Here is a 10,603-nt window from a genome sequence, read left to right on the forward strand (position 1 = left end):
CTCGATTCCCAGTTTGATATGAATGTGGATTTTAAATAAAACAAAAATATTGTAAAAGTTGTGTTGAATAAATTTAGTTAAATCTGAAACTTTTGTCATGTGTGGTTTTTTCCCCTCATTAAGTCCAGAACACAGTTCTGACTTTGACAACAAAATTCCACAGGCTTTAGGGGGACGACTGCTGATGAAAGGGGGTCTTCAGGGGCCACTCACTCCTGAATGGAATACGAAGCTAAAGTGCAGCAAACATGAAGGAGGACACTTTTAGTTTGTATGCAAAATACCTCCTCACATCCCCCCCCCACCACCACTACCACCTCCATATGGATCAGAGCGTGGAGACCCCGACGTCTCTTGTCGTCCTCACTGTTGTAGGTCTGGGCTCTGGGATTGAGCCGTTACCATGGAGCGGGTCATGGATGGGGGGGCGAGGTGGGGGGGGCAGGAAGCAGTTTACTCAGCGGGGCCCCAGCTTTATTCAAAGACCCCACATTAAGGACATCAGCGTTTGGCACAAAAAAAGTCAAAGCCAGTCAGTTACACTTGACACAGTTTAAAAAGTTTTTGGGGAAGAAACACTGACTCCCCACTGAGGCCCACAGACCCCACATGGACCGAACGACACTTGATCAATATTTTATATAATATTTGTACCAGTAATGAACTGACAATGTTGCCACAACAATGTTTGCAAATGTAAATAAAGATGAGCGTTTTTAGTTAACGATAATAGCTATTCTAGCTATTATTAATGACCTGTTTTGAATAAGTCAATAATGCCTTTATGCTAGTTCTTTGCTATGTTTTTGCGAACTTTTGGCTATTATATAATTGTTGTTATAGCCTACTCGTTTTTTGGTTTCCCGTTATGAGTTTATTTTCTTTTTTTTTTTGCTTTATAATCGGTTAATCGGTTAAACTCTGGATTGTTGTGCTGATCAAATGGTCAAATGCAGAGAATGAGAGAATATTTTTAAGTAAACAATTTTTTTTTTTCACCGAAGAGATTTCCTGAGCAGGAAAATAATAATAAGAAGGAGAAGGAGCCAGAATCCTAAATGTAAACATGTAATAATGAAACCGTGGTGGTGCGTCACTCCGCAGAGAGCGCCCCCCTTTCCTCCAATCTTCACCCATTCCTCTCGGTTCCAAAATAGTTCTCATCTGCCACTCCCTCCTCCATGATCCCACTCAGCTGTCTGCGCGTGGACGCGTTCGGTTTCCACTCCCATCCATTCACAGATCCGCAGACCGGGAGACGAAAGTTCTCCGATTCAGCTCGTCTGTCAGCTCGGGAGCAACTTGTTGCGCAGCAGCTATTTCTAACCTCCTCCTCCTCCTCCTCCTGCTGCTGCTCCTGCTGCTGCTCCTTCTTTTCCTTCTCCGTGGTCCATTCTTACTGCGGAGAACAGGCGCTGCTTTGTGCCGCCGTCGGCTGATTTTATTTAACTGGAAACTCAACGTGTCTGGGAATCCTGGGAGGAAAGATGAGTCCCGGAGTCATCTTCATCATCCTCACCGGGGAGCGGTGATCATGAGTCCTGATGCCTGGGCTTTTACCCGTGGACGTCTCCATCCTCCAGTGAAGAAGCCCGGACTCTCTCGGTCTCCCTACTATGATCCTGGAGTCATGAGCTGGACACGTCCTGGTCCTGGTCCTGGACTGGACTGGAGCCACGGTCTCTTCTACCTGACCCTGCTGCTGTGGACCAGACGCATGAGTGGACTGGCCGACTTTTCAAGTAAGAGGAGGAAGATGACGACGTGGGTTATATACTGTATATGTTGAGTGTACTTTGGTGGTATTTGTTATAAACGTGTTTTTTTTTTTCCAAAAACACAGGGGATATAAGTATTTTAAACACAATTGTGACGTTATTTATGTTTACATAAACAAACAAAAAAATATTAATATTACTACAAAGTTGACATATAAACTTCAGATTATCTAATAACTCACATATCAATTTTTAACCATGTCAAACACAATAAAACAAACAAACACAATACGGACCTTCTGGGCATCACAGACCACATGTTGAGAACCTGTCATTCATATCCTTATGATCTCCACTTGTTGTCAGTTCTAAAGGAGGCTAATACTCCTGACCTTGTTATATTGGAGGCTTTGTGAAATAATATTGTTCCTGTTTTTCAGGTTAAACACAGTCAAAGCTTTGATAACAGATCCCACACGTTCACTGCGGGGGTTTTTTTCTGCTCGCATATTATTATTAAACTGAAAACCAGGCAAATAAACTGTCACGTCCAACAGTCGTGTCGGGGATCGACCTCCGTCTCCACAGACAAAGAGGACCTTCTGCTTCTACTTAGGGGTCTGGTGTGAGTGGCGTCGTAATGGTCACACCGGGAGGTGGCCGTGAGTTTATGCTCTTTTAAACGTTGCCAGTGATCCTGAAATACCATCCATTTGTCCCAAACATCCCATAGAGATTTGGCATGGAATGATAGAGATGAAACAGTGAGGATTCAAGAGACTCCGGGGCCAAGAGCGGGACCTGGAGGGGGGTGTGAGGGGTGAGGGTGAGGAGGGGGGTGGGGGCTGTCTACAACATCCAAAGTAGGGAAAAATAACCTCCTTGTTTATCTCACCATTTCTTAAGGAAACTCAGGGCAACAAACAAATTATGAAAACATCTCAGGATACGGGACTTTTGACTCATCAGTAACTTAATCACATGTGAACGCCAAACAACAAAGGTGGCTCAGCTGGGGTTGAATGCCAGTTGGCAGAATTTGCCACAAGGAAAACGTTTTTTACAAGGCAACGTGAGACAACAGGCGGCAACCAAAACCTTCTTTTTGAGAGTTCCAGTTTGGGCTTGAGTTTTCGAACCATTCATTTCAGCCAGGAAAACGTCCCATTTAATCACTCACCACTAGAGGGAGCCCAAGCACCACCAGCGGGACCATTTACCATAGTTTGAGAGTCACTGAACAAAAGTAAATACAATTATCAGTAGAGTTGTTTTTTTTTAAAAAAGTTTTTCCTTTTTTAGGTTTCTTTTATATCGTAAATTACTTTAGGATGTATATTTGTATTCTCTTCATCTCTGGTCTATTTTAACACATTTTATCATTTATTTTTTATATTTCTGTGTAAATTCTGACATTATCATTTCCCTCCGTCTCCTTCCCTGTATTTTATTGCACTTTACTTGTTTTGTTCAGACTTTCATCGTCTCATGTTTCCCTTCTCGGTGTGACTGACACCTCTGTGCTCCAGACTACCTGACCAGGATCATCACCAGTCACTCGGCTCATGCCTGCGACGGTCAGCCTCTGCGACTCCACTGCCCTCGCCACTCCACCATCTCCATCCAGTCGGCCTTCTACGGCAGCGGGGCCACCTGGCTGTGCAGGGCGGAACCTCCCTCGGACCCTGCACACACGGCCCACAACCACAGCTGTTCGGCGTTTACTGCTCTGCAGGTGTGTGGAGAGTGAACACTCACTGTTTCACTGTTCCAGAAACGACTCCTTCACCACGGAGGTTTCCACAGGTGGATGTGCTAAAAGGTCACATCCCGATTCAAGGCTCATTTCCTTTTGTCTGCAGAAGCTGCTGTCTGAGTGTCAGAGCCACAGGGACTGTCAGCTGCCTGTCAATCACCTGCTGTTTGGGAAAGACCCCTGTCCGGGCTCCACCAAGTACCTCCATGTGGACTACAAGTGTAAACCGAGTGAGTTCTGCAGCAGCATTTTCACTGTTGTTTTTACTGCCTCCCCCCTCCGTCCTTCTGCCCCGACACCTCCTGATCTTTACTGCCTTTTTTTCTCCCTCACTCAGCGGAACACAAGAGACACGTGGCCTGTGAGGGCGACACCATGCTGCTGCGCTGTAAGCCCCCCAGGGTGCTGAACATCTACGCAGCTGTCTACGGCAGAGCTCTGGGCCACAGTGACACCTGCCCCTCACACCTGACCACACCACCACCCTTTGGTGAGTCGACGGGATTTCTCCTCAGCCACGGTTCCCTACAGCAACAACACAACTGAGCTATAAACCCATTGTTTATGCCTCAGTTGTCAGTTGTTTATCAATTTCAAGTCTTTTTAATGAAATCTCAGTCAGCAGTTTGTAATTGGAGGGTTGCTGGTTCAAATCCTGGCCCTGGCAGGGCTAACAAAATCAAAAAATTAAACTAACTATGCCTTGATTACTAACTTATTTATGGCTAACATTTAACTTTTTTTCATGTTTTCATTTGGCTTCATTTTAGGGAACCACCAATAATTAACAACCTTCTTTATTATTAATTTATCCTACTTCCTTGTCTGTGTCTCAGAGTGTCTGAATCACGAGGCCGTACATGTCGTGTCCCAGTCCTGCTACAGCAAACAGCGGTGTGCTGTTGCCGTTAGCAACCAGACCTTCAGAGACCCCTGCTTTCCAGGAACCAGGAAGTACCTCAGCGTGACCTATTCCTGTGGTAGGACTCCCTGTGCTGCAGGAAACCATTTACAGCTCCCTGATGAATTTGACGAAGGTTCCAAAATAGAAAAAAAAATGTCACATCATCATCTGTTGTCACCACCGAAATCTCGAACAGTAAACCTTTATACTCAGTTTCCTCCTGTGAGTCTCCTTATCTTCTGATCTCGGCCTTGAGACTTTCTTAGACCATCACACCCAACAACAAGGACTCATTGAATAATCAACCATGAGCTCAGATTTGAGGGTTTAACACTGACATCCTGGCCAAACTTCCTGTCATTAATGCCAGTGAGGTCATACTGTCAGAAGCTGTGGCTTCAGTGTAGACAGAGGAGCAGACTCTACATCTGACTTCATCCACTCTGTTGATAACAAAAAGGGCAAAGTCAGAGTGATTCTTCTCTCGTCACCTCATTAATAAAGAAAACTGATTTTTCTTTTTTTTTTACAGTCCCACAGTCGTTACTAAGGGAAGCAGATCCAAATGCATTCGGATCCACCTTAAAGCCTACTGTGAACACAGGAAGTGGTAAATTTCACTTCAACTTATCACATCCAGTATTTTCACTTATTTAAAAAAAAAAAAAGTTTAATTTCAACTATTTTTTCAGCAACTTCTCCAGTAGATCTGGAGGAGATTTTCTCCCACGGTTCCAGGAGACCAGGCAGCTCAGGAGCCATGATGAGCAACTCCCTACTGACCTACGCCTACATTAAAGGTAAACAACCTGACACAGGTGGGGTCTTAATGTCACTCACACTCACAGCACAGGTTGTTTGTTTTTTACTGCAATCTTTGACACGCCTTACTCGATGATTTTCGCAGAACATTCAGAGATGGCAGCTCTTCTCTTCACCTCCAGCATCTGTATCGGCCTCCTGCTGACTCTGCTTGCCGTCTCTGTGCGGGTGACCTGCAGGGGGCGCCGGATCAAAGATGCTGGACTCTCATCCAGGACTTGTAGCCGGATTACTGACCGCCAACTGAATAATGTGGACAACGATGATGCCGACGATGATGAAGAAGATGATGATGATGACTCTGAAAGTTCCTTGATCTCAGCTGCAGAGCGGAAGGCGGCGATTTACGGCTGGGAGGAGGTGACGTATGTGAGCGAGGCGGCCGAGCGGGCAGAGAGGATCGAGCGCAGGGACATGGTCATACAGGAGATCTGGATGAACGCTTATCTGAACGGCAGCTCCACCATCGTGGGGCTGACGTGTCCGGGGCTTTAGACACTGAATATTTTAACTCTCAGCCTTTGACCTCTGACACAAAGACACTCTTTTTTTTTACAATGTCATGCTGGGTTTTTCACAGGAATCTATAAAATATATAAAATATTTTTATGCTGAAATATGATCATCAATGCATATATAGGAATTACAAATAATTTATTTATATTTATGACTATGACTAAAGTTAATATTTAAGCTAAAAGTTTTATTTTAAAAAAAGATAAACAGTTTGTGTCACTGTTTATATTGGAATGTTACTGTATTTAGGCTTTAACTTAGGAAAACAAAAATATATGTGAAATAATTACTTTTGGAATATTACCAAACAAATATCTTTATGTCTTGAGGAAATTTACTTATTGAAAAAAGGCAGTAAATAGTGGGTAAAAATGCCTGCTAGCTCACCAACATACAGTCCTGGTGATTTTAAGTAATATGTTTTTGTCTTTTTCAAACATGCAGCCCAGGTTTGTTCTTGTATTCAGACTCTGGGCCACTCACTTCAAACCCAGGTCTTTTCAACCCGTACTTCAGGTGGGCCGAGAGACATTCTAAGTCACCCACAGTTTCAAAGCGATAAACTGGGTTGAATGTAAAAGGTTCCAGTTCCCACCACCACAAAGTGATGATTTAACAGATGACACCGGACAGAAATAGAAACACTCAGGTTTTCCCAGCAGTAATAACTACATTAGAGGTCATTACATCAGCAGCTGTTCATACCAGAGGCCAGACAGATGCAGTACAACAACTGAACACTGTGTTTTTATAAAAGCCAAAAGTGTAAAGTGTAAAGTTGACCATTATTAAATCCACAGATTTTTCATCCAGACTCACTATTCCTGAATGACTGACTGACTCTGGAAAAAACCTCTTCATTCCAGCTGGGACCAGAACTGGAACGACCAACTAGTGTGTGGCAACTTCCTGCCTTATAACAAAGCTGACTTTGAGAGGGTTGGTGTGTGTGTATGTGTATCACTGATGTGAGACAAAGAAAGGAAAGGTGTAGCATCCTTGACCCTGCACTGTGGGAGATGAACTTTGTTTCTGCTTAAACTTTTCCTCTGACAATAATTTCACTCCCAGTTCAACAAACTAAAATGTACAGGAAGTGTTTTTAACAGTTCAGTTTGTTTGAATGCTTTTAATTTTTAAAAAATGTAAAGAAAATGGAAGAAAAATGAGGAAAAAACGGTTTGGTTAAACTTTACATCCAGATTTTGTTTTCATGAGTTTTTTTTCACTTGTAGCTGTGTAAAGATAGAAACCAGTAAAACCTGTCATCATAATTACCCCTGTGTGGTAAGTACTCCCCTAAAGTTCTTAAGTAACACCAGTTTCAGTGTTGTGATGAAGCCGTGGGTCCAGGACCGGTTATCAGAGCAGTACCTGTCTTTATCTCGGTCCCCACTTGATGTTGGTAAGACCTTGGAACTGTCTCTTCAGAGCCTGTCTGTCCGACCACTGAGAGTCCAGGTAACTGTCATCGTCTGCATCCTCCAGTTTCTGAAACATTGGACCAGGGTTAAAACTGTAATAAAGGGTTGATACCGACAGGTCGCTGTTGGTTTGTCATGTTGACGGTTTGGTCTCCTCACCTTGAGCTCCTCCTGCCTCCTGTGGTACTGCAGCATCATCTGCCTTTGTTGCTCATCTGTTATCAGAGGCTCTCTCGCTGGCGCCCCCTGTCCTTTCTAAACAGTAATTCAACAAATTAATGAGAAAGGGATTTCCCAAAACAAAAAAAAAAATCACTTCTCAGGGCTTGCAGCTACAGCAATCATTTGATTAAAGGTCATCTGGCTTAGCCGACATAGACCAAGACAATACACTGCTTGTTACTGCTCACCTTTTGAATTTTGACTACAAGTTTGGTTTTCTCATTTTTCCCCACAAAGTCCTGCAGCTTCTTCCCCCTCTGCATCTCTTTCCCGGCCCACCACAGCTGACACTCGTCCTCTGAGATCACCTGCAGAGACGCCTGAGGTAAAAAAAAAACGAAGATGTAATCACTACAGACAGAACGGAAAAAAAACAAAACAACTGACCCGAATTCCTGAGCCTTATGTAACATGTTAGGTAATTGTTTGGTGGAACAAAATCAATCTTCTGAATCAATCAACTGAAGCATTAGTAAAAATGGCCACAGGTGAATTCTTAAGACGTTTAGTTATCTTACCTGTGTTCCTGTCAGGTCTTCTCGCTCATCAAACTCCATCCTGATGGGGTCATGGGGGGGCAGACCCATGGGGTACACGATGGTGACAGCGCCTCGGAGCTGATCCAGAGCTTCTTTTACCATCTCCATCGTCACACAAACGTTGGCTTTGACTTGTTTCTGAAGAGTAAAGACATTTATTCACATAGAAAAAAACAGTTTTTTTTTCTATTTTGTCATCAAGTAAAAAAATCCAAAACTGACATTGGAGATCAGGGCCTTCGACTCCTCCACTGTCTTCATCAACACTTCCTTCATTTTGTCATTTGGAGCTGTAAAGAAAAACACACAAATGATAAAAACTTAATTTTATTCATTTATTTTACTAATGTTTCATGTTAGCAGTATAAAATGGTAAAACGTGATTTTATTGAGCATTTAAATGTAAATCTCTTATCATTCTAATCTGCAAGTAAAGGCAGTTTAGTCCTCAGGTTGAATGGATTCAGAAGGGTGATTTAGTCTCACCATGTCCGTTTCTCCTCCCGATGTCATCTTTCCTAAATATGGGCCCTCCACTAGGCACGCACTTATCTTCCCATTCATCTCTGAGTTTCAAATCCACAATCTGGTCATCTGTCAGGCCCTGCATGTTTGGCGGCAGACTGATGCCATGCTCTGCCAGCTCTGGGATCTCTGATGGAAAAAAAACACACACATTTTTCCAAAAACAAGTTTAGGTCAGCATGTCCTTGACTGAAAAAAAAAATAGATTATATGTATATTGTTCAATTTAACATTTATTTTCATGAAAAAAGCCAACATGGCACACGCTTTATAAAAACACGTACACGTAGTTTAAAAAAACTGCGAAGATTTAGCAACATCTAGTGGTGGGTTTCCCATGTTGCGGCCACTTCTTTTCATTCATGTGGAAAGTGTTCTGTCCAGTTGCCATAAAAACATTAAAAATGATAAATATATGTTTTTAAAATGTGTTTTATTATAATTATGAATTTTAAAGCAATAATAACTGACACAAAATACACAAATTGGGCACGAATCAAGCGTAAAGTCGAGAGCAGTGCATGAAAGAAAAACGCATTTGTACTTCTTAACACAAAAATATCTAAATATATTATAAGCCAATTTAAACTACATGAAAAGAAGATTAAATAACTTAAAATAAAAAATAAAATGTAATTAAGTAATTAATTAATTAGTCAAATAAAAGCTAGTTAAGCTATGAATAAATATTACAGTATTCAATCTTTGCCAATGGGAAGGGAATGTGGGAAAAGCCATACAATTTACATAGTGAAAACGTAAAAACAAAATACAACGTGACGCAGCACTTAAATGAAAGCAGCACTTAAATGAAAGTTAGAAACTCACCTAAACATATTCTGTCCACCTTGAGTCTTCCGTTATAAATGGCCGCAATTTGCTGGATGACTGTGTCCACCTGTGCGTCCACACTGGTGGTAAACAGAAACTGATTCTCGTCGCCGCGCTTCACCTGCAGTTGAACCATCTTTAAAAAACGCACTAACCGACTACGTATGAATTTTGCTTTTTCACTCTGAGGTGACCCTAAAATGACACACCGGGGTTCTCTGTTTACAGCGCTTCAAACTAGTATCACTATAGCAACCGGGCTTCTAGAAAACACCACTCGTTAGCCGTTATTTAGCATCCGGCTAGTACGAGCGACTACATACTTGCTTTAATTGAACATTCTTCTTGAAAGGCACTTGTCCAAAAGCGTAATTTAAAACAGTAGCAAAAACGCGTGACGTACAAAAGACACTTATACTCTTATGAAACTGCACTCACAAGTTTGACGACCGGTGTTATGCTAACTGCTATATCACTGCTACACCCGTCTTATTCGTCTTTCGTGGCAACCCAGATTACATCGCGGCAGACGTTTACTGCCCCCTGTCGGTGGAAAGACCAAAGCCCTGTCCCCACTTTTTAAAATGTTTAAATTTCACAGAATAAATAAAAGCTGATGGTTATATTTATCATAGAAAAGTAGAGTCAATTTAAAGCACAGGGTTCATCTGCTTGAATAAAACAATTTATGTAGATTATTGTGTCCGTGCAGTAGGAGGCATTAAAACAACACTTTAGGTCATTGTACATTTATTTTTTGCATACATACACATAAACTGCTTCATACATAATGTGCAATCATCTGCGCTTTTGAAATATGGAACGTTGGATATTATCATGAGTCACAGCTCCATGACTCATCTTTTATACATGTTCAACAACACAGACTCTTATTTACTATGGGGGAATAGCCATAAAAAGGGGACACACCGATTTCACAAAATTAGCCATTTTTTTAATATATATATATATATATACTATAAAATTTCAGCTTTGACATGACAATGACACAAATCACTGGCTACTCATCAACTACTGTTAACGCAGATAGATTGGTTCTACTCAATATGTATACGGTTAAACAGAGTGCTGAAGCGTTACAAAGCTGGTGCCTTCCAGGTTATTGAGATTTTTCTTCTTCTTCAATGAACCATGAAAGTGTTAAGATATTTCAGCATGTTAAGTACTGTATCTATCGGAGGATTTTGGAGATATAATACATCTGACGAGTCTACAGCAGCTGACATGGCATTAGAGAGGTTTGCTCTCAGTCACCCCATTTTTTATTTTATTTTTTTTACTATTGCTTATCAACATGAATTGCTCACCTAAAAATGCATTGACCA

At 41.8% G+C, this 10,603-nt stretch overlaps 2 protein-coding genes across 4 annotated transcripts; one reads left to right on the top strand and one right to left on the bottom strand.

The window, feature by feature from the left end:
- Positions 1–783: 783 nt before the first annotated feature.
- Positions 784–6,531, top strand: eva1c (eva-1 homolog C (C. elegans)). Of its 3 annotated transcripts, none has more exons than XM_025065732.1 (8): positions 784–1,742; positions 3,248–3,453; positions 3,581–3,704; positions 3,812–3,964; positions 4,311–4,454; positions 4,911–4,988; positions 5,083–5,178; positions 5,286–6,531. In XM_025065732.1, the coding sequence occupies exons 1-8, from the start codon at positions 1,535–1,537 to the stop codon at positions 5,693–5,695; spliced, it is 1,419 nt and encodes a 472-aa protein (XP_024921500.1). In that variant the 5' UTR covers positions 784–1,534; the 3' UTR covers positions 5,696–6,531. The 3 variants fall into 3 exon arrangements, with proteins under 3 accessions (XP_024921500.1, XP_024921501.1, XP_008331456.1); XM_025065733.1 differs by having other exon boundaries at positions 5,086–5,178; XM_008333234.3 differs by having other exon boundaries at positions 791–1,742; positions 5,071–5,178.
- Positions 6,532–6,813: 282 nt separating this feature from the next.
- On the bottom strand, positions 6,814–9,756 carry cfap298 (cilia and flagella associated protein 298). The gene is made up of 7 exons (XM_008333233.2): positions 9,255–9,756; positions 8,388–8,555; positions 8,124–8,191; positions 7,881–8,039; positions 7,551–7,682; positions 7,300–7,395; positions 6,814–7,207 (listed from the first exon to the last, which is right to left on the bottom strand). The coding sequence occupies exons 1-7, from the start codon at positions 9,391–9,393 to the stop codon at positions 7,097–7,099; spliced, it is 873 nt and encodes a 290-aa protein (XP_008331455.1). The 5' UTR covers positions 9,394–9,756; the 3' UTR covers positions 6,814–7,096.
- Positions 9,757–10,603: the final 847 nt, after the last annotated feature.

The sequence above is a fragment of the Cynoglossus semilaevis genome, chromosome 19 (genome assembly GCF_000523025.1).
Source record: "Cynoglossus semilaevis isolate Cse_v1.0 chromosome 19, Cse_v1.0, whole genome shotgun sequence".
NCBI lineage: Eukaryota > Metazoa > Chordata > Actinopteri > Pleuronectiformes > Cynoglossidae > Cynoglossus > Cynoglossus semilaevis.